General features: G+C 38.4%; 1 protein-coding gene across 7 annotated transcripts in view; it reads left to right on the top strand.

The window, feature by feature from the left end:
- The window catches only part of CCSER2 (coiled-coil serine rich protein 2), an 80,145-nt gene extending 58,503 nt beyond the window's left edge, over positions 1 to 21,642 (top strand). For 3 of the 7 annotated variants that reach the window (XM_064145132.1, XM_064145133.1, XM_064145131.1), the window contains one exon: positions 16,345 to 21,642. In XM_064145132.1, coding sequence (XP_064001202.1) covers positions 16,345 to 17,169 — 825 coding nt within the window. In that variant the 3' untranslated portion in view covers positions 17,170 to 21,642. Of the gene's footprint in view, positions 1 to 7,109; positions 7,195 to 13,718; positions 13,759 to 16,344 lie in introns of all 7 variants that reach the window. The other 4 variants (XM_064145137.1, XM_064145135.1, XM_064145138.1 and 1 more) reach the window with 2 other exon arrangements.
- Positions 21,643 to 23,482: the final 1,840 nt, after the last annotated feature.

The raw sequence follows: 23,482 nt of genomic DNA, 5'->3' as shown, positions 1-23,482 counted from the left end.
GCCTATTGAATTAACCTGTCCAGATGTCTCTGCAGTGCTTTTCCTACCCTCGAGCAGATCAACACTGCTTCTGCGTTTAGTATAGTCTGCAAACTTGTTGATGGTGCCCTCAATCATTAATGAAGATAGATATTAAGCAGAACTAACCCAAATACCAAGCCCTGGAGGACACCACTTGTGACCAGCCATCAGCTGGGTTTGTGGATTATGGATACACATGCATATGTGTGCAGGCATATGATCAGTAGATGATGACACAGTAAACATCTCAGTATTTTTATCTACATGTAAAGTCTGTGATGAAAATGGAGAAAGGAATCTGAAAACGTCTTTAAATATTGACATGTTTTTACAATCAACTGCTTTGCAAAAGCTTTTATATGTAAAGGATGGCTGGAAAGCTTTGGGCAGAGCATGGTGAGGTTTTTTAATGTTTGGTCATTTGCGTGTTTGTAAATTACAGATTTGTGTAAACAAGCAGAAGTTGATAGCAGCTCCTTAATGAGGAATTTCTTAAAGGAGGGTGGTACTCTTGGTGGTGTAGTTCAGTTTAGTTCTAACAATCACACCTCAACTTTCTGATTTAACAGTTCCTCCTCTGCTAACATGCATTGCTATGCTTCTTTGCACAGCTTAATGGACCTATGAATGCAGAAAAAAATATTGGCATGAAATAATTTTTGATCATAAAATGTCACTTGCAGTAGAAAAGAGATACAATTGGCTCTGTTTCGAGGCAGGAGTACAATAAATGGAAACAGAGGAGATAACTGAGTAAAACAGTCACATGCACAAAAAAAAGGCCAAAAGAAAATGCTTCGTGTTAACATTCCTGTTCAGTTTAAGGGTTTTGAACTGAAGAGTGCAGGCTGGGAGAAAGCAGGTTTATTGGTCCTAAATGTGGTGTGAATCATGAAATTAAGTTAAACATTTATGTTTATAAATAATAAACATTATGTTTATAAATAAAAATTTTATATAGACTATGTTTTTAAAAAACAAATGGTAATTGAGGGTCTAGGCAACGAATTGCTCATTTGAGGCATGTAGCCTTCTTTCTTCTCTAATCTTCATTATCAGAGTTGATGTATATTTAACTATTTCATTTTTTCCTGTGTGTTGACCTGTCAGTCACTTTAAATGATTGTGAATAATCAGAAAATTACTTCAGTTCACAGAATGTCAGGGGCTGGAAGGGACCTCCAAACATCATGCAGTCTACCTACCCTGCCAGAGCGGGATCTCCTATACCAGATCACACAGGAATGCACCCAGGCGGGTTTTGAATATCTCCAGAGAGGGAGACTCCACAACTTCCCACGGCAGCCTGTTCCTGTGTTCTGTTACCCTCACAGTGAAAAAAATCCCTCTCATGTTTAAAGAAGCTTCCTATGCTTCAGCTTCCACCCACTGCCCTAGTTCCATTATCATAACTTCAGAATTTATTCTAGCAGTTTACAAATTCTGGAACCAATTCTATGTGTTGATTTCTGAAGCATAAATAGCACATTGTAATTTGCTGATTGGAAAACACTGCAAGTGCTTCAAGACATGTGCTTAACAGGCTCCGTTAATGTAGTATTTCACAAAGAATAGATGCTGGAAGAGGCTAAGAAACAGTATGAGTGACAACTGCCTATCAAAATTTTATTTCAGTTGGGTCCAGGGTTGGACTGAATGATTTTGAGGTCTCTTCCAAACAGATATAGTCTGTGAATTGCAGCAATTTATTGCAGCTCTTCAGTCCATTTGGAATAAACAATATTTCTGATCACTTCATGGTTCATCTAGTAAAGAGACAAGTGACTATAATTAAGCATGTTATTTTTTAAATATTACAGAATCACAAAATGGCTTGAGTTGGAAGGAACCTTAAAGATGATTTAGTTCCAACTTTATTGTTATGGGCAGGGACAGCTCTCACTAGACTAGGTTCTTTAAAGCTTCATCCAACCTGGTTTCAAACACTTCCAGGGATGAAGCATACCATTGAACATATTCTTCCTTTAAAAATCGTGTTTGTATCTCTTTCTTCCTTTATTATCAGTTATTTCCAGAAAACAGCCCATCCTGACATGATTATGAACTTGTCTGGTGTTACAAGCTGTTTAGAGACAATGGTTTTTGAAAACATATTTAGGTGTTTTTATTTTCTCCTATTTAAAAGGTAAATATGTGTATAAATGGAAGCTATGGAAGTTCAGATTAGTCATTGGAACTTAGTACTCATGTAGTAAAGAAATCTTGAAAATTTGGCCTATTAATAATTAATGGGTAGTTACCAATTGCCTGGCTGCTCTGTCTGCTCCATGGTATTCCTTGTGACTAGTCGCCTGACTGTGCTGAAAAGATATGGATTTTCTGACTGTTGACTTGGAAACATAATTTTTGGTTAGCTGTCCTCTGGATGAATCTTGTACAAGTATTTGCTGACAGGGTAGAGCATGGAGTTTTTAGAAGGATTTCTTAACAGTTATCTTCTACAGAATTCACTTGCAGATAACCATAGAATTGTTTTGGTTGGAAAAACCCTCCAAGATCATTGAGTCCAACCTTCAACCCAACACCACCATGGCTATTAAAATGTGTCCCAAAGTGCTGTGTCTGCATTCCTTGAGCAGGTCCAAGGATGGTGACTCTTCCATCTCCCTGGGCAATCTGTTCCAATACCTGAACACTCTTGCAGTCAAGATATTTTTCCTAATACCCATCTGAAAGCTCTACTGATGCAACTTAAGACTGTTCTCTTGTCCTCTCACCTGATACTAGAAAGAAAAGACCAACCACCACCTTGCTTACAACCTCCTTTCAGGGAGTTGTAGAAACAGATGAGGTCAGAAAGACCCAAAACCTGGAAGCAAGTTTTGACCATAAAATTGCCTGAAGAAGCTAAAGTTGACAGGAGAAGCTTACAAAGAAGAAAATACTAGTGTCCACTACCACATCTGTCTTGCAGACGTTGCAGCTTTATTTCTGCAATATTAAATTTTGATACTGTTTTTTAAGATTCTGAGGGCAAAGGAGTCAGATGCCAAGTTTATGTCAACAAATTATTTGGTTTGTCAAAGTGGAAAAGTTTGCAGATGCTGAGGAGTTAAAGACAAGTAAGCAAACTACAATGCCCTGAATTTGGTTGGTAATGTATTTAAGATTTTGACCTTTGAGGTTCATTAGCATAACCCAATTCCTCCTCTTTCATGAATGCTCAGTAGGTAGCATATAGTAGAAGTTGTTTTTTCTCCTTGCCATCAGAGCTGTACACAGTAATGAAGCTTTGCTCCCGAAGCGTTCTTGTCTCTGGTAAAATGACAGCAAACCCCCTCAGTCTGCATGGGAGCATGCTTATTCTTGTTCTTAGCTACATCGCTGCTTCTGCACTGAGATCTTCTTTGCTTTCCTTTGGATCATTCTGGTTGTTTCCTCCAAAAAACCTTTCACATCAGTTGTTTTGATGAACCTTTGTAATACTTCATCTTTTTTGAGTACTTTTCTTTCATCTCTTTCAACCTTAGTCTTAAACTTCCTTTGTGCTTTGACTCTGGAACTATGTGTTTAACCTTCCAGATCTTGAAGCCAAGTCACCACGTTAGCATTTCGCTTCACATTCAGCCTAGATTTCTCTCATTCTCTCTGCCATTTCCTTGCTGATCTCTTACAATATACATAAGATAGTCATGGCGTGCATCTGTTTCTTGTGCTCTTACAGTGATAGCACATAACATGTAGAGGCATAGAAAGGAGAAAAACCCTTTAAAACCTTCAGAGACAGTGATTTTTGCTTAAGTGCAAACCAACACAGAAAGCTTTTTGTTTGTTTTTTTTTGGACCTGAATGCTTCTCCAAGACTACTGCATGTCAGAATTGCTCATTAAGTATCTCTTTCTGGGTGCTAGATGGCAAGAGCAGACTACTGCAGTTGTTTGTATTAATATTTGAAGTATGTCATTCTGGGTTTGGTCATGATGTGGAGCTCTGAGACAAGTGACAATACTAGGTGAGATACAGCAAAAAGATCGCTTGTACTGGGAAGTGCTCAAAGGCTCCAGCTGTGTGGAAAATATATCTTGTGTTTGTGGTTCTGCAACAGAAAAGATGTTTTGAAGGAGTAGCCATTTTGGATATTGGAGTATCCTTGGAACAAGAGCCAGACTATTTGGCTATTGGCCTAAAGTTACTGTGCAGCAATTGCTTAGAAACATTTCTCATCCCTTTTGGGCACAAACAATTACTTCTGTTCATGTGATTGTTCATTCTAAGGTTGAGGTTTCTGCATAGGAATGGAAAGCTCTGCTTTTCCAGTACAATTAGAGTCAGAACCTGATGAAGCACTTAGCAGCAGTTGTACAATTTGTCAGAATCTCTCTGTTCATTCCCCACCCCCACCTTTTTTTTTCCTGGTTTGTGGGCTACTTTTATTTCAGCTGCTCTTATCTTTCCACTTCTGAGTCTTCTGTTTTGCCTGTATTTAAAGCTCTGAATCACTTCTCTTTTGGAATACTTTTGATATTTCACAATTCTAGTATCTGGGAAGTGAGAGGGATGGGATCTAAGTTTAATGACTTGATGCACACAACAGATGAGGGGAGGAGCTGCTGAAGTGCAAGTGGAAAGACTTGCTTCAAAACCCAGAAAAATACCATTGAAATCCCATGTTTTGGTTTTCTTTTTAATAAAAAATGGGGTAAGTCATATTCTCATCTTTCAGTTCTAGCATTGTGTTTTCTTACACATTTTAAGGACTACTTAATAAATTCCTGGTAAATTCTCCTCCATGTTTGGTTCAATTAATGTTGAGTTAAATTACCTTATCTGATATGTAGTTAAACAGTGCTTCTTAGGATTTCTTTTTCCCAAATAAGAAATCTGGCATTATTTGACATTTGCCCATATGAAGAATGCAGCCAGCAGAAGAGGTGGTTATTCTGCTTCTCAGATTATAGAATATCCTCCTGCATTAGGGAAAAGGAGATTGAATGGCACCTGGAGACCAGCAACTTGCACATGATTCATTTACTTCTCTGTTCAGAGTAATGCTTAAAACCAGGACTTACTGAGAGGACTGTAGTTAATGCTATGCTCTGAAGTGCTAATATGGATGCTTAAAAACTACTGCAATGTATCAAAACATCAAAATATTTCTTTGCATTTACAATAATATCACAACTGTTATGTAGCTCACCTGTCTTAATCTTTAAAGAGAGGAAGGAAGAGAATTGAAAATCTTCATCTGCCTCCTTAATGCATTAAAAAATTTAAAGACCTCTGTAAAAAAGACCATTGCCAACTTGCATAAATCTCTACAAGATGAAATCTATTCTTGATGATACTGCTCTTTTTACTATCTGAAGACCCAGTTGTTGTTTAGAGCAGAAAGAATCCTTTTTTGTTTCACCATCTTGATGCAGTTTAGGATGAAGTGTAAACAGACCTGAAAAATAAAGTAATATTTTTAACACTGCTGTGAAAATCCAAAGCTGTTGTTAATGTCTCATCAATCATTAATTTTGTTCCCAGGAATATTTCTGTATTTAATAGTTACTCAGCTGATGCAGCTTAAGTTATTTTGCCATCTTGCTTGAGTGAAGTGAGTACTGTTCATTTGTGAAGTAGCCTAAAAAATGTGTTGATTTTAATGTCTATGAAAGCCTTCAAGTGTTAGGTAGTCAATATCTCCACCTTGAGAGAATCAGATTAAAGAACTTGTTTCATTTTTTTCCTCAGATTTTGTTCCAAAAATCATTTCCTCTCAGCTTCTGAAGAAGAACAAAGAAATCTTGCCCATTTTTTTCCCTTTATTTCCTCTTCTGAAGTCTTCTGGCTAGCAAATTCTAAGGCTTGATTAAATGCATATGTTCAATTACATCTTAGGAGTCCCAAAACTTGGAATAGTTGTAGATAAATCTAACTAGAATAAGATAACTAGAAAGTCATGGAAGTGTTTAAAGTTATCCCATAATAAATAAAAGCAGAATATTTATTTGTAGAAATAATGTAATGCTTAACTTTCTTTTAAAAGAAGGAGCATGGAAATAAAACTTCCTTGTCCAACCCTGGCATTATTACCTGCAGCAGATAAGCCAATAGAGAAATTGGACAGGAGGGACAAACTGTGTTCATGTTTTCTTTGATACAGATGTTCATACAGATCTCTTTGGGACAGAGAGCATAAGATAAACTACAACTGGTTGTTGCTGAAACCTGCTGGTTATTGGTAGCTCGGAGGCAGTGGCAGGCATTACTGTTCACACACTATTCCAGAGGTCATAGAGAGAAAGGTTTTCAGCTGCGAGATGGTGAAGGGATTGTAAAGACTTAAACCTGTTTAGTTGAAGTAGGAAGTCAAAACTATGCAATTTAAGAGGGCAGTTTCATCTTGGGTAGATTTCTTTTAAAGGTAAGGGTATGAAGAAAATTATAGACTGCATAAAATTACTTTTGGTTGTTTTGAGAATGCAGCAGCTGAAATGTGTCACTGCTGTGGTGATCTAAAACATCTGATGGCCAAACCCAGCACTGGCATGGACATGCACAGTTCTCTAATCCCGTAATGGAAGACTCAAGATCCATGAGAAAAGTGAAAGGAAAACAATTCTATGTTACTTCTCTTCTACATTCAATAATGCTATCAAAATATGAGGGAAGTACTAGGATTTGTTGGAGAATCTGTTTCTATGCATTTGAATTTTGCTTAATTGTAAACTGAAGCTTGCAGAATTTCCAGCACATTAGTATTAAAAAAAAAACTATTTGGTGAGGCATTTTAAAAACATTTTCCAGGACTGGAAAGATACAGTTTTAATCATATCTTTTTAACAAGGAAAGCTCAGCTCCTATACTTTTCCCTTGAAGGCATCTTTAACAGAACTATGAGCATATATACTGAATAAAAGTGGAGGTGTTTTGTAAGATTTTTTTTCACCAGTTTAGGGCATCCTAATGTCATTTTCCTCTGGGCTTTATTAACATGTAGCGTTTGCATTTACAAAGTAGAACAACTGGGAAGTGATGGCTTTCTGGGGGGAAAAAAGAATGGTGTGGCTTTTTGCTGTCTTGTTTTTTCCCTGTTCTCTTTTTTTATTATACTTCTCCCCCTCTCTCTTTCTGCACAGGGTGGGTATTCTGCTCCCTCCTTCTCTCCCTGGCAGGGCTCATTCCAGGGCATCCCTCGGACTGTTCCACCGCACCGCAGACAGAGTGAGTCTGTACTTCTCACTCATCTCCCTCACCGTGTTCCAGTAGAAGCTTCCCCTTTGCACGCACTGTTCATCTTGTAGTATCCTCCTTTCTCAGGCAGATTTACAGGCTTACGCCATAGCCTGTGGCTAACCAAAATGCTTCCTTCAGCCAGCGTATAAGCAGCTACAACTTAGAGCTTTGTAACAGTTATTAAATGCTGATTTACTTCAGCAGTTCTTCAGGCAAACCTGAGTAGCCCCTTGTTTTCAGTCTTGTCTTAACATAAATCTTGCTTGCTGCATTTTTCCTTTCTTTTTTTCGTGGCTGTAATCTACTATCTTGTTTGTGTCCATGTTCTGTTTGCTCATAAGTCTGCACGTGTGCATCTGTGGATGTATTGACATAAATATATTGTGGATGTACTTCAATACGTTGGTGAGAAAGTGTTGTTGTCCTTGCCTCTCACAAGAAATATTCTTAACATTTCAGGACGACTTCCTTCCAACTAATTTTTTTTTTTTCCATGTTGGTATCTGTTGCAAAAAGGCTTCTAATACATTGAAGTGGCTGCTGCAAAACTTGCATGATTTATTAACATTCTTTATGTGCTAGCTACAGTGTGGGCCGATATAAAATGTGTTTGTTCTCTTGGCTTGGATCTGCAAAACAAAAAACAATTGCTGGTTTTAAAACTGTATGCGTATGTAGACGTAGAGAAATGGTAAGTCTTACTTTGTGCTTTGGGATTGCATTATAAACACACAACTGTTCAAAGAAATATAACTAGTTCATGAAGTTATATTTTTTTTAAGTGTACTGTAATTTGAAAATTACAGTGTCTTTGGCTGCCTAGCAAAGCCCAAGAGTGTATTTGGACAAGAAATAAAGAAAAGAGTAAAATGCTGGAAAAGAAGTAAGATTTCTAGGGCTGACGGAGATCTGAAGTGTAAGCTGCACCTTGGAAAACAAAACTTACATATATTTGAGATTGCAGTAATCCAAACTTAATTCCAAGAAAAATCTATTTTGTGTGAAGTATTTTGTAAGTTGTGTTTCAAATACTCTCTTGATGTTTAACCAACTCAGTGGGAATGTATGACCTGTTTCCTGGGCTTCTCTCTGTGCAATGGAGCGATGTGCTTCATCTTCCTGTGGCGTTTGCTGTTGGGCTTAGTGTGTGTGTGTGTGTGTAACAAATGTAAAAGCCCCTAAAGCTGGTCACCATGTCTTCTGTTTCTGGGGCTGGCAGTACCACAGCCTGACTATTTTGTTGTCCTCTTAGCAGAGATTCCAGGTTTAAAAAGATCGGTTCTAGGCTTAAAGAACATATAAATGTCACGGGTTTGGGGATTACTAATTCAGAATGGGATGACAACATCTGAGCTAACAGATGTGTACCTCTGGTGTCATGTTTGATTTGCAAAACTGAAGAAGAAAACTTTGCTAATCTCTTAATGGTTCTCTGAGCTCCCACTTCTTTCTTCCACTAACTCTAACTTCTTATTCAGGGATTCCATAGCACACTTCCATGACTAAAGCAAGTTGGATCTTTTAGTGTACATCTTAGATGTTCTGTTAGTTACTAGGAAGAGAAAATTAAGTCAAAACTTGCACTTGGCTAATTAACCTAAACTCTAACCTACTGATTAGGAAAATGTTTCCTGTAGCAGAGTGTTCCTAGCCTTTGCCTTGGGTTTGATGAAAAGGTGAATACTAAATATAAGATAGAGTATAAATGATGAGATTTCTTGGATGTTTTTGATGACACACTTATAAAATCAGTGATTTATCACTGTGTGAAGAGTCCCATAAGTAGAGTGTTACTGGAATTACCATTAGCATCCTTCCTTTCCCACATTACTTTTCCCTTGGTTTAGTAGTTATAGGCCTGCTGGGTTTTGAGCTAATATGGAATGCCAGATGTGGGGTTTTGAGACAAGTGTTGAACTGGCTATAATCACTGGGAATAAGAAAACAGCCTTAAAGTCCATGCTGATGTTCTATGTGATGATATAGAGAAGGTGGTGGGAACATGATGTAGTTTTAGTCTTTCTTTGGCTGTGCTTTTTGTCTGAGGATAAGAAAACAGCCTTAAAGTCCATGCTGATGTTCTTTGTGATGATATAGAGAAGGTGGTGGGAACATGATGTAGTTTTAGTCTTTCTTTGGCTGTGCTTTTTTGTCTGAGGATCTTGGATTTTGATATCTTTCTCTTTTGACTTCAAACCTAAACTATCGTCTCTGCTTGTGAGTACTGCAAATTCCACTACTGCATTGATAGTCACAGATCACTCTCAAACTGTATAAATTATGAGGGGGGTGTAAATCTGTAAACTGTTCTTACATAGTTGTTTGTATGCTTCAATGTAGTTTTATTGCTGCTGTACAGGACAGGTAATTTATCCCTGCTCCCTAATATTACAGTGCTATCACTTGCTTATGAGGAGTTGGTCCTGGCATACTTGCTGCTTTACTTGCCCTGTTAACATATCACTGTGCTTTAGAACTGGATGTATGTTTTACACTTGATTTTTAATATTTTCACATTTATTAACTTTGTGTTGCTTCAGCAGCCTTCAAACAATTCAGCATTTTGTATTTCATAAACGTTGATTTTTGTCATTTTATGAACAAAGCTATAGTGTTTACTCCTATAACATTCCTATTTTGGAGCTTTAATGATGCAGTTCTAGAAACACAGCACTTAGAATTCATATTGTCAATGAATGGATTATAAGCTCTTGTTGTAATACAGGAATATTATAGCACTTTCTCTAGGCTCCTAGCCCCAAGTGATTCTCCACACAGAAACCTTTTAACTCAGGCATTGTAGTTGTTCACATCTCTGCTTACTGTGCACTTCAAGGAAAAAGGATTTAGACTTTTTGTGTATAAGCATTACAAATAGAGATAATGTAAGCAATTCTAGCAGGTGACACACTGCTTTTTATCACTGGCAAGAAAGCTGCTGTGTGCACATTGAATCCTAGCTTTGCTTTTTTGTGCATTTTTTGTTGGTTGTGCTTAGCATGGAAATGTTTCTAAACTTTATTGAATGATTCATGTTTTTTCTGGGCTGTACAAAGTGTTGATGGTAGCAGAAAAAAAAAAGTTGCATCAGAATATCATTTTGGAGGTTCTATTAATCATGTTGAAGTAGCAAATTATTTAAAATGTCCTGAAATCATTACATTTTTGTCCTTTATGTGGAATTACTTTTTGCTGTGACAAATGAGTGTTCAGCTACAAGAAGAAATGTCTTCTAAGAAAAACTCCTTTCTTTCAAGTTGACTAGTTGCAGGTTCCAGGAAATGTCTCCTGTACCTAACCAAGTGTGTATTTGTAAACAAAACTTAATCTTTTCATGAGGTCCTATTTGTCTGTTCACAGATTGCATTGGATTGGAAGGGACTTTCAAAGGTCATCTTGTGTGACTTTCCTGCAGGCAGCAGGGACACCTCCAACTAAATCAGGTTGCCCAGGGCCAAATCAAGTCTGATCTTGAATGTCTCCAGGGACAAGGCCTCAACCACATCTCTGGACAGCCTGTTCCAGAATTTCATCACTCATTGTAAAGAACTTTTTCCTGATGTCCAGCCTAAATATACTCTGATCCAGTTTCAAATTGTTGCCCCTTGTACTGTGACTACAAGCTATTCTAAACAGTCTCTCCCTAGCCTTCCTGTAGGTCCCTCTCAGATACTGAAATGCAGCTAAAAAGTCTTGCTGGATCATTCACCAGGTTGAAAAACCCCACTTCTTTCAGCCTGTCTTCACAGAAGAGGGGTTTCAGAGGGGTTTCAGCCCTCTTATCTCCACAGCCCTCCTCTGGACCTACTCTAGCAGGTTCTTGTCTCTCATATGTTGGGAATCCTGTATCTGGGCATGGTACTCCAGGTGTGATCCCACCAGAGGAGGACAGAAAGGCAGAATTGCCTCTCTTGACCTGCTGGCCATGCCATTGGCCTTCCGGGCTGCCAGTCCACACTATGGGCTGATATCCAGCTTCTCATCCACCAGCAGCCCCAGAACATTTTCTGCAGAGCTGATCTCTATTTTATGCTCCCTCAGCCTGTATTGATATCAAGGATTGCACCAGCTTAGGTGTGGAACCTTGCACTTTGCCTTATTGAACCTCATGAGGTTCTTCTCAGTCTACCTCTCCAGCCTGTCCAGGTCTTTCTGGATGGCATCATGTCCCTCAGTCATATCAACCACAGCCCTCAGCTTTGTATCATCTGCAAACTTGCTAAGAGTTCACTCAGCCTCACTGTTGATATCATTTGAGTTACTGAGCAACACTGGTCCAAATACAGATCCTTGACGGACACCACTTACCACCCCCTCCATCTGCACATCAAGCCATTGATCACTACCCTGTGCATGGGATCATTCAACCCAGTCCACCCATCAAATCCATATATCTTCAAGTTAGAGAGAAGGATGTTGTAGGGGACTATTTCAGAGGTTCTACAGAAGTCCGCAGGGATGGCATCTGTTGGTCTTGCCTTGCGCACTGATGCAGTTACTCTACTGTAGAAAGCCACTAAGTAGGTCAGGCAGGACTTGCCCTTAGTGAAGCCATGCTGACTGTCTTGACTCGCTTGTCTGTCCTCCATGTGTTTTAGAATACCTTGCAGGAGGATCTGTTCCATGATCTTCCTAGGCACAGAAGTGAGGCTGACAGTGGTGGGTGCACTGTTTCCCTTCCTTTACTCTCCAGGGACCTCACTTGACTGCCAGGACTTTTCACATGCTGTGGAGAGCGGCTTGGCAACTACATCAGCCAGTTTCTTCATAACTCTGGGGTGCATCTTATCAGGTCCCATAGGCTTATGTATGTTTGAGTTCCTTTGGTGGTCTTGAACTTGATCTTCCCTTACAGTGGGAGGATCTTTACCCCATTGGTCTGCACCTAGAGGTCTGTTGACTGGGGAGGGGAGTGGAGCACTATTGTCAGTAAAGACTGAGGTGAAAGAGCTTGAGTACCTCAGCCTTTTCCTTTTCTGTTGACACCAGCTTTCTTTTCTCACTCATCAGAGGGGGGACACTTCATTTAACCTTCCTTTGTTGGTCAATGGGCCTGTGGAAGCCTTTCTTGTTATTCTCTATGTCCCTTGCCACGTTCAGCTCTATCTGTGCCTTGGCCTTCCTGACCTCATCTCTACACAACCAGGCAGTGTTCCTGTGCTCCTCCTAGGTTACCTAGTTACCTGTTGTTGCTTCCACTCTGTGCAGTTCACTCTTGCTCTTTATTTTGACCAGCAGGTCTTTATTCAGACATGCCAGTCTTTTCCCATCTTTGCATGATTTCTTACATATGGGAACTAACAGTTTTTGCACTCTAAGGATAGTGTTTTTAATGATCTGCCAACTCTGCTCCCTTGCCCCTGAGGATCCTTCACCATGGAGTCCTACTGACAAGCTCTCTAAGGAGCTGAAAGTTTACCTTCCTAACATTTAGGAACATTAACATTATTTGCCTATCACATGTGACTTAGGACTACAAAGTTCACCAGTGTCCAGACTGCCCCCAGTCTTGACATCACTGATGAGTTCCCTTGCAGTTGTGACCATCAAGTCCATTGTTGCGTTCCCTAGGGCAGGGCTGTCCATTTTCTGGCTCAGAAAGTTACTGTTGAGGCACTGCAGGAGTCTCCCTATATCTTGCTGTGCTGCTTTTCCAGCACATGTCAGGGTAGATGGAAGTCCCCCAGCAGGACAAGAGCCTGCAAGCACAAAGCTTCTTCTAGCTGGAGTAGAAAGACTTCATCATTGGTCTTTCCTTGATCTGGTTGCCTGTAGCTGACACCAACTACAAGGTTCCCTTTGTTGCCTTTGCTTCTAATTTTTATCGATAAGTTTTCAACCTGTTCGTGGCAGTTCTTTAGGGGCAGTTTCTCGCACTCTGTCCTTTTCCTGACATAGTAGGCAATATCTCCACCCATCCTTCCTTGCCTGTTCCTGCAGTGAAATGAGGGATGTCAGAACTGATCAGAAAACAAAAAAACTTATCTAGTGAGATTTGTACCCCTTTTGCCCTGTGCCACTTCAGAAAAGAAACTGTGGTCATTTGGAGTCTCTTGATGCTGGAGCTGCTAGGAAAATGAGTTAAACAGTATGAGCAGTGTAGTCAAAATATGCAGTGCCATGTATCTTGTTCATTGTTAGAGATCTTGTATGTCCATAGATGCAAATGCATTTGATCTATAGTTGTAATCCTACACACAATTTCGAAATGCAGCTTTAAAAAAGTATTTGAAGTATAAGAGATTAACTTTGTTAGACCTAAAGTTGCAAGAGCAGAGGTATTCCAAGCAATTCTTGCTAGAAATACTATTTGTACTGCATTACTTAACACTGTCATTACCTTTGTTTCTCAAAGTTGGATTAAAAACAACAGGGGACATGGAATTTGCTATTTAAATGGTGCAAAGGTGCAGTTCTATCATGGCAAATTGCTCATTGTTTTGTCTTGGTCCTCTGACATCGTTGTCCTTGTCTTTTTCTTGTCTCTGCTTTCCCATTATGCCATTGGCAAGGAGTTGAGAAGTTAGTCCATTACTTCTGTGATAAAGCGTGGTACGGTACAACTTCAGATTTATTCCCATCTCCTCTTCATGCATTTTCACTGTAGTTTGTTGGTTGTTTTTTTTTCCCCTCTATGCATGATGCATGTCTATGAGAAGATGTGCATGCAGTTCTCAGATGTCTCACTGCTTCACTTCATTCCTGGAAGTTGGAATGTTGCTTTTTCTTTCCATTCCCTCAACTTTTGATGGAATTGACCATATACTAGTCCCTCTGCTGGACATATATTTTTGGCTGATAACATGGTTGTGACTTCCTTAGTAAAATGAAAACTTGGTGTGTAAGGCCAGTATGTAAGTTGTGGATTAAGATAATGCAGATTTCAGTGATAGATATTTTGTGAACTGTTAGTTGTCTATTTTGGAAGTGATATTTCTTAGCTCTGTGTCATCCTAATTTATGCATCAATTTCAAGGGATCTATAATTGTGTTAATTGGGCAGACTTTGACTAACCAGAAAGTCAAACCTAGAAAACTACACTATTTAAAACAACTCAGCAAACGTGATACTGGTGGCTCCTTGGTTTTAGTCTGTAGCTGCTTTTGTTTTCTAAACAACTAACTTTATGGATATTAAGCTTCTTAGACCTTTTTTGATCATGGAGGATGAAGAAAATCTATATTTGGTTACATGAAGATGTAAAAATACAGAATTTTCAAAATGGAAAAATTCAAATATTTGTCACAGCTTTAAAAAATAGCATTATTGTAGATGGTTTTACTTGACTTTCCATGTAAACTTCATTTCTTCTGTAACTCAATTTTCCATCTTGCTGGTTAGTAGGAGTGGGATTGTTTGATACAAAATTAGTACTTGTAATGGTCAGGCTGGATATTTATCTGAGGTTTTGAAGACTGGCATTTAGAAACCCTTTCTAGGTGAGGAGAAAATGTCTTCTGGCTATTTTTACATATTGAAATTTGACACACTATTGTTAGTGGTAAAGGTACTGGAGTTATACCTCAGTTAGGATTAGAAAGGTTTAATTCTGTGTTTAAGTATATGCATAGGAACCAGGTATGTATTGCTTTGGGTTCTGCACTGTTTTTTACCAGGTTTTGAGTTTGCAGCTGAGATCACAAAGCTGTAATAGTTTTAGTGTACTGAATTACTACGTTTAGCTCTTCTTTCCTGCAGGATTGCTTGGTTAAAAAGGTTTGGCATAGCAAAGCTAGTTTTGGTCATGTAAGGAGTAATGGTGTGATGCTTTTTTGACACCATTTGGAGGGCTTTTTAAAATTCTTATTTCCTAAACCATCTTATTCAGAGTGCTTAAGATATTTGCACTTGACATGTCTATTGCTTGCTGATTTCACTGATCTAGCTTAGATGCTACCTCTTCTTACAAGTAGAACCAGTGTATTCTAGAGGGAAAAAATTCTAGTAACCCAAATTTAGACTGAGAAACTTTGATGTCTCTCTCACTACCATTACTGTTTTTTTTCTTGATGATGAAATTTGAAGTTTCATTAACCATGCCAGGGAAAATATGAAAAGCTTTAAAAATACTGAGATGTGATGCTATCAAAAAAAACTTTTAGAAATGTGATAAGAATAATCCAAACTTGAAACATGCTGAAAATAAAGTTTATCTTAATTGGTTTGAGCCTTGTCATCAGTTGTAGAGGTTTTCATAATTCTTACAAGATCTGTATGGAAGTTGCAGGTCTGGGATGTGTTTGTGGAGCTAGCACATACGTTAATCTTTAAAGTCTTTTTACAGGGGAGAGGAAAGAGAAAATAGAAACGACCAAGAAGAGGTACTGGCAATTCTCTTGTCTGATACACATCTGACTAGCTTGTATCTTCTGATAACTCAGTGGAGATTTTACACTTCATCCATTGTTTATCAATGTAGTAGTATGTGATATCTGGCTTCACATCCACTCCGTTGCACCACGTTGTTTCTTTATCAGCCCATTTGAAAGCCATTCAAGATAAAAACCTAAGTGTAGTCTGCAGCCTAATTATGCCATACCTGTATCCAATTTTCTAACCACAGTAAGGCAAGGAAAATGCACTGTGAGTTCATGCGTTCCATTAAACTCCTTTCCAGCCTGTATGGTACAGAACATTGATAAGATATTTAGGATAGTGAACCTGAGTATGCAGTGAATAGAAATTAAAAGATGGATAGAGTGATAGCCATTGAATTTGGGTATTGAGCATTTCAATCAGAATTGGTCAATACTCATGTGCCATTCTTATGCTGTCCTGCAGATGGTGGAACCATCAACCATGCCTTTCTCATGTTTCTTTTTGCCTTCTCATGTTTCTTTTTGTAAAGCTAGCTGGTTTTTTGGTTTGGGTTTTTTCTTGTGTGTGTGTGTGGGTTTGGGGTGTTGTTGTGTGTCCTTATGTTGTTGTGTATTTCAGTGCTGGTTTAATTTCTTCCACTTCAGTTGCATTTGTAGATGCTCCATGAACCATCATGTTTTGCCGAAGTCGAAGTTTTGATTTAAAAACCAAACAGATAAGCAGTCTTTTTCAAGCATCCAGTCAGCACATGCTGGATTCAGAATGTTATCCGTGTTTTCTTTGCCTAATACGTGTTTGTATTCTTTTCTCTTTAACAGCCTCAAGTACTACAGCCTTCCAGCAGCCTTCCCAGTTCCACAGACCTCGCCCAGGGAAAACTAATAAAAATGCCACGTATCGAGGCCCACAGTGAATATCCTAAACGTGGTCCACATGAGTATAGCAATCATCAGAATCAAAATGCTGCAAATGGTTCTCTTCCAAATAACCTGAATGATGTAAACTCTGTAAAGAGCATACAATCAAATACAAAAGAGGAGAATGGATCATATTTGGAAAATATGAGAAATAAAAACACTAAAGACACTGGAGATGTGGCGAGTAATAAAGAAGGTACATTGCCATCCAGTTCCTCTTTTCAGACCTCTGCACTAGCTGATGCTAGAGAGATGCAGACTGAATTAGCTGTGAAAGGTCAACCCTCCTTCACAAACAAGGCTTCTCGGCCAAAGACTTCAAGAATTGCAAAGCCCCCAGATGCTTTAGTGCCTCCTACGATGGCCGTTCTCCCACGATCTGCCAATCATTCTGCCGCTTCTAAGGAATGTGAGCTTCTACCCTTAAGTAGCTCAAGTCGGCTGCAGACAACATCTGGTCAGGATAACCTAAAGGGTAAACAGAGTCAGAAAGTGTCTAAACTTCGCCCACCAACTATGTCCTTTGTTAAATCTAAACAAACGAGCAGTCAGAAATCCACACTGGTACCTCCTCCAGAGCCTCAAAACACCTATTCAAAGACTAACATCCCAAAGCCACCGGTACAGAGGAAAGAAAATGTCCTAACACAGAATAGCAGCTTGCATTCTGGGGAGAGTTTGCCCTCTAACCGGCAATCGCGCCTCCCTAAACCAAAGACACATTGAAAATGTACCCACAAACAATGCCATACACGAAGCTACTCTGTCTTGATTGCCTTTGAGGCTGCTTTATCTACAGCCTGCAAATCCTGAGGGAATAGTAAAAATGGCAGTTTTCTTTAGTGTTTACATACTCTAGCCCGTTCCATTTTGAGGCTCATGTTGTCAGTTGTGCAGCTCCTGTTGTATTAAAGATTGTTTTGCCCAGTGATCTTACTGATTAAGCAAATATTGAAGTCTTTGGTGATCACAAACACCAGAATGCTGCACAATGTATTTCAGGATAGAAGAAATCAGTTTGTTTTACCTCTGTTTGAGTTGTCAGACAATGAAATTACTATTCAGTTTAACTTGGTTCTGAGTACTTGTTAGGTTAGAGTGATGGAAAATTAGACTTGCTAGCAGATATTTTATTGGCCATAATTCTGACTCTGTATTCCAGAGGCCTATGCAAAAATCCTTGTATTTATCATTATCTCAAGACTGACATATTTAATGTTATTTAATCTGATGGATTGGGTGGGTTGTGTTGTTTTGTTTTGCTGTAGTCTGAAGTTGCTCTGTTCTTTATCTCATTTTCACTGTTCACAGACATTAAGGAGATTTCACAGGGTGAAGCAGATCTTCTCTCTTAAACATCATCATTTGTTTAAATCTAGTGATATGTTTTATTGTGTTGAATAGACACCTTACTGGGTAGGTTCTTAAAAAGCAGTGCTAAGGATACTTGTGCAAAACCTTCCAATAGAGGCTCTTATGAATTGGTTAGTGGAGAGCGTCTGGGAATATGGGGTCCATGGCACCTATGTTGAGGTTGCACAACATGCATTTTAAATGAATATTTTAAAACTTTTATTGTACTTACATGTATTTATTGATTTCTGTTTAATATTGAAAGACTCTGAAGTACCTGACTTGAATTTTGCACAAACTTTGCCATATGTATAAGGATTTGAAACTATTTTACAGAATAAAACTTATATTAAAAAAGAAAAAAGGAAAAACAAACAACATCTATTTTTAAAAAATTAATAATGAGGAGTTAACCTCACATCTTCTGCTTTGAGCAATCCTGTGGTGTCCTAATCCAGAGCTGGTACTCTTGAGAGTTTTTCAGAGATGTCTATTATGGATTTGGGGTTTTTTGTTTTGTTTTGTGGTGTTGTTTTTTTTTTTTCATAACTTCTCAAGAAATGCCTGAAAAATGAGAAGGAGCTTTTGGGGGAAATAAAGTTGCTCTCTAGGAGAAGTATTTTTGTTTTCTGCAAGTGGTCTGGAAATACATGCCCAGCATGGTGCATCTGTGGGACCAGGACAGGTGCTGTGAGTTAAATACATGCATATCCAGTGAAGCTTTCCAGAAACTCAATGTTGTGTCATATTTCCAGTTCTTCCCTATTTTGCCATCGCTGTCTTGTGAGTGTTGCTAATTTGAGTTTGTGGGTTGTTTTTTTTCCTCCTTTTTTTGAATAGTTTTTTTTAGAGCCAGCAGCAGAAGGCTGTTACAGTGACTTTGCTCAAAAAATGTTCCTGAGCAGCATATAAAGTCAGAAAAATGAAACAGGGTAATGGTTTGCTGTGGATTTTGGTTATAGGACACTGATGTATTAATGTTTGGGGCTTTTTTTCTTGGAGGGATTTCAAGGGAATAGGTATAGACATTTCACAAATAAGTTCAATAACCAAATTGTGTAATATAAGCCCTTTAACTAGAGGTATCTTGATGGGTAGCTGAGTGGGCTGAGAGAATAAAAAAAAATGAACCATCTCACCTGAATTTCTCACTACATAATTGATACCCAAGAAAGGTTTTGGATTTGTCACACAAAAAAATCATTGTTAAAATTCTTTTAACTGACAATGCAGTGAAAAATGTAAAAGCTTGAGGGGCAAATGGGTAGGAAGAAGTTTCTGATACAGAACTGTTTGCATTAATCCGGACCGGCAGGACTTCTTGTGAGTTCAAGGAAAGACAATGTCAGCGAAAGGTAATAAAGGTAACAGTAATTGTTACAGTTTATATAGGATCAATGTAACTACAGTTCAGGGTTGCTGGAAGGTACCCTCTTTCCTTGAAGGGCATCAAATTAAATGGGCTTTAGCATAAGCATTTCAATGAGATGACGAAACTGACTTTTTATGATCCCCAAAACTAGCTCCTGGCAGCTAACTTTCTCAGGAGTGTTCAGACTGCTGAGGAAGAATGATCATATTCCCGATTTGTTTTCTGGTCCATATAGATTTCTGTGGAAGGTGTTTGTGGGGTTTTTTTGTTTGGTTGTTTTTTTGTTTTAAAGTTTACTTTCCTTGCAGAGAAACTGATTTTTAGTTGTTTTGTTGTCTATGATTTTTTGTTAAAAGATGATTTTTCACCTCATACTATTGACAGGTATTTCACCATCAGTTCTTTTGCTTATTCTGGCGGTATCACCAGACTGACTGAGTGATATTAAATTCTGTATGTTTACATTTGAAAAGGTATCTGTCTATCTGCACCTTTACTGAAAATCAAGGCACAAAGCTAAGAGATGATCAGGGTTTTCATAAAGAAGGTCGTTCTTAATTAATTTTTTTTTGTTTCCAGAACAAAAAGAGATTTATTCTCTGGGAATTTTTTCTGTGCTGTAAGAGCATAAGTAGATTATATTCTTTGTTACAGCATTTCCCTATTTTGTTCTGACAGATTAGTGAGACAGTGAGCTGGAGACAGCAGGATTTGATGATGGACAAGACAGATGCTAGCCTGAGCTGTATTTGTATTCAGCTGCTAACCTCACATCCCTCTAAAGACAACTACATGTTCTGGCTCTTCAGACTTTACCAGGGAAGGCTCTGTTGCATGTATAGTAAGTCCAGAGTATGAGCAAAGCCTGTCAGTAGATGGGCTACTGGAAGTAGTAAAGTGAAGTTTGAAGCTTCACTTCACTGAAGGATGAGGCTTGGGGGGAGACAGGTAAGAGAGTGCTTTGTAGAGTTTGTCAAGTGAAATTAAGGAAGTGTTTTCAGGTAATATATCTACCTTGTGGGAGGTGCAGGTTTATCATCAGTATTGGTGCAGATAATCCTAAATGCATATATTAAAGGATTTGATATCTTCAGGCTTTTTTAGGTTTCTAAGACTCATTTATTGCCATTTTTTTTTTTTGGTTGTTTTGATTTCTCATTCTTTTGTGCAATATTCACAGAAAGTATTAAACTACTGTTCAGTGTGTGTGTACAGAGTCAATTAAGCATTTTAACAAGTGAATAAACACAAAAGAAAGAAACAGAATTGCACTTTAAATGAGCTTTATTGCTTGGAATTGTGCCTAAAATAATCTAGATGCCTCCTGCTGTGTGTGGCTTTTGTTTGAAACTAATTTCCCTGCTAGTGTTGCTGTTTCCAAGGCAGCTTAACATCCCTTTCACAGAATTGATATACATTCTAGCATGTTTAAAAATATTCATCGTGTACTGAGTTTTTGTTGTGCAATGATTTTAATTTAACTGTGGAATTTTAACACTGGTGACACAGCCAGATTATTATCTTCACCTTCTCTGAAGCTAGCACTTCCTACTGCCAATCAAGGCCACTGGCAAAACTTCCCTAAGACTGGCATAACCTTTGAAGAATGCTGTATCCAGCATATGTTTTTTTGTTTGAGTGGGTTTAAAAAAAAGTGCAATATTGTTTCCTAGACTGTCTCGAAATAATCACAAAGGTCTTGAAAAATCCAAACAGCACTGATTTTATTCATATAGCTCCAAAAAGAAGTGGGTTCCTCATAGAAGTGAGACTAAATATAGTGACTAGATTGCATCATAGTTAGGAAAATACATGTAATCCTTGACTTAGACACTGACTTGTTGTAAGGATGCTAGAAAACTGAATACCATTTACTTTGTTTGCACGTCACAACCATATGCTCATTCTAAAGTGTCATACTCTAGTTGGTTGCATGTCGCGGCGGGAAGTATTTCTGGTTTTGAACAGCACATAATCCTTGCCATACAAATGGGAGTCTCATCTTGAATTGGGCTTCTGCAGCTACTCCTTATCTCCTTATAGTAGCTTTTCCTGAGCAGAGTGGATTTCATAGATGATCCTGATGGTAGATCTCGGTATAGTCATTTTACAACTATGCTGTCAAAGACATTCAGTTAACTGTTGTGGGTAAAGCTGCTCACTGCCTACTTAATTGTAAAAGCACCACAATAAAAACAATATAATTCCAGTGTCAGTGAAATCTTAATTCAATACTAGCTGAAACAAGAGGTACCCTTACTATCTGCTTTGTTGTTTTGGGCTTTGGTTTTTCTTGGGTTTTTGTTTGTTGTTGGTTGTTTTTTTTTAACCCAGGCCAGAGTAAATATTGTATATTGGAATTTGCTTGTAAAGTTGGAGACAAAAAAATAAATCAATAACCAACTGTATGTAAAAAATTCTTTTCTCAATGTTGCTCTAGTGAATACAAATAAAAGTCATAATTCTACTAAGTACATATTTCTCCTGACTGATCACTTGTATGATTTTTTTTTTTAAGTCATTGTGCAGAATTATGGGACCATGGGAAATTTGGGGCAGGGTGACCTGATGATTACAGTGTTTTCTCATGGAATTTTCTTTCTCCAATAGATTTACAAGATTTAAATATGAGACTATTTATTAAAGAAAAAAAAAAGAGATATATGATTGACAAGTTAAGTTCACTCTACTGCTTCCCTGAAGAACAGCGACTGATGTAACTAATTTTTAAGGGTATGTATGATGTAACTAATTTTTTAAGGGTATGTTTTGCACTGAGGAAAGTCTGTAAGAGTTTTCTGATGTGATTAACTAGTCAGAGTTCTTCTCAGAGATCACTTTGAGACCTTTATTTCGCACAGGAGTCTGAATTTATACATTGTATGCGTACACTTACTTAAGTACATACACTTACATAAATACATACAGTTACAGCATACATGTCAGCATTTAGTATTTTTGCCCATGGTTTCACCAGACCTGTTTCAGTTCAAGATGAAAATTTCAGTCAAAATTTAAGGGGCAATCCTGTAGTTTGATGTTGGAAGTTCTAAAAAGTGCTGCAGATGCTTGTAATTCTTAACGTAAGAATTGCAAGATATCATTGAAGGCTTGCATAGGTTTTGGGTCCGAGGGAAGTCCTGTGTAGGCTTTCCATCACATTTCTGGTATCTCCCTCAACTGAGGCCTGAGAAGTTTGTATTCTCCTCCCTTGTAGTTCTGCTGGGTAAGTGTACTCTTTGCTGCTTGGTGGACAAGACCATTTTACAGTGATGTCTAATTCCATCAGTGCGATCAAGAGATGCTAAACAGCTGATGCACTGAGTCTGTAAATTGTTACAGAGCTGTAAGTCACAGCTTCCCTGTCTTCTCTGACCTCTCCTACCCAGAGGCAGAGGCCTTGTGGCATCAGTGAGCAAGGTTCTGTTGGTTGGCCTGAGAGCAATGGTCTCCTGACAGTGGAGTGTATCTCCTTTGTCGTCGTTGGGCAGAATATTAAACGAGAGGATAAAATGTTAGATGAGGAAAAGGTCCTGACATTTCTCTTCTGCAAGCCCAAATCAGCACACACACAAATGGTTTATGAGCATGCTTGAATGCATCTGAACTCCAGGACTAGTTAATATTGAAGCATCAGTTAGATGTATGTTGCTGCTTTCTCTAGGTTAGGAATATTATTAGCTGCTATTACAAATGAGAGCAGAAGACACAACATAAATGCTACAGCTCTAAAAATTAGTTACTCAAGCACTTTGACTTAGTCAATCCTGAAAGATAAGAGGGTTTTTTTGCTGGGAGCTCAGTTCTCTGCAAAACCACAGGCAGCAAGGGTCCTCTGGTCTAGTGCAGTACCTGTGGCAGTTCTGCCTGGTTGCTCAAACTCGTGACTGTATAATTGCAGTAGGAATTCTAAGTATAAAACTAACGTGTTTGCCTTACAGGTCAGACCAGAATTTCTGTTTTAAGAGTGATTCTGAATTTGGTTATCTAAAGCAGAACAAAAATCTGAACATTTCCAAGCTCTTTAAAATGCTTTCTTGCACCACAGCCTCTGAAAGTCAGGTGTTGAAAGCATTTCATTACAGAGATAGACTTTTAAAATCCTATTACAACGCAAGCCCCTTGAAGTAGCCCAACCAGCATTTAAAAACAGTTGTAAAGATGGGACACTTCACCAGTTGCCTGCCTTGATTTTCTCTTTCTTCCCAGAAAATTCTGCAGAAATGCAACAGTTTTGGAGAGACACTGAGATTTCGGTGAAGCTCCACACTCTGATAAAATGTAATTCTCTTGATACCTCTCCAATCAAAACAA

Source organism: Pogoniulus pusillus, chromosome 6 (genome assembly GCF_015220805.1).
Source record: "Pogoniulus pusillus isolate bPogPus1 chromosome 6, bPogPus1.pri, whole genome shotgun sequence".
Lineage (NCBI taxonomy): Eukaryota > Metazoa > Chordata > Aves > Piciformes > Lybiidae > Pogoniulus > Pogoniulus pusillus.
The sequence above is the reverse complement of the archived record's forward strand: the minus strand, read 5'-3'. Positions and strand labels throughout refer to the sequence as shown.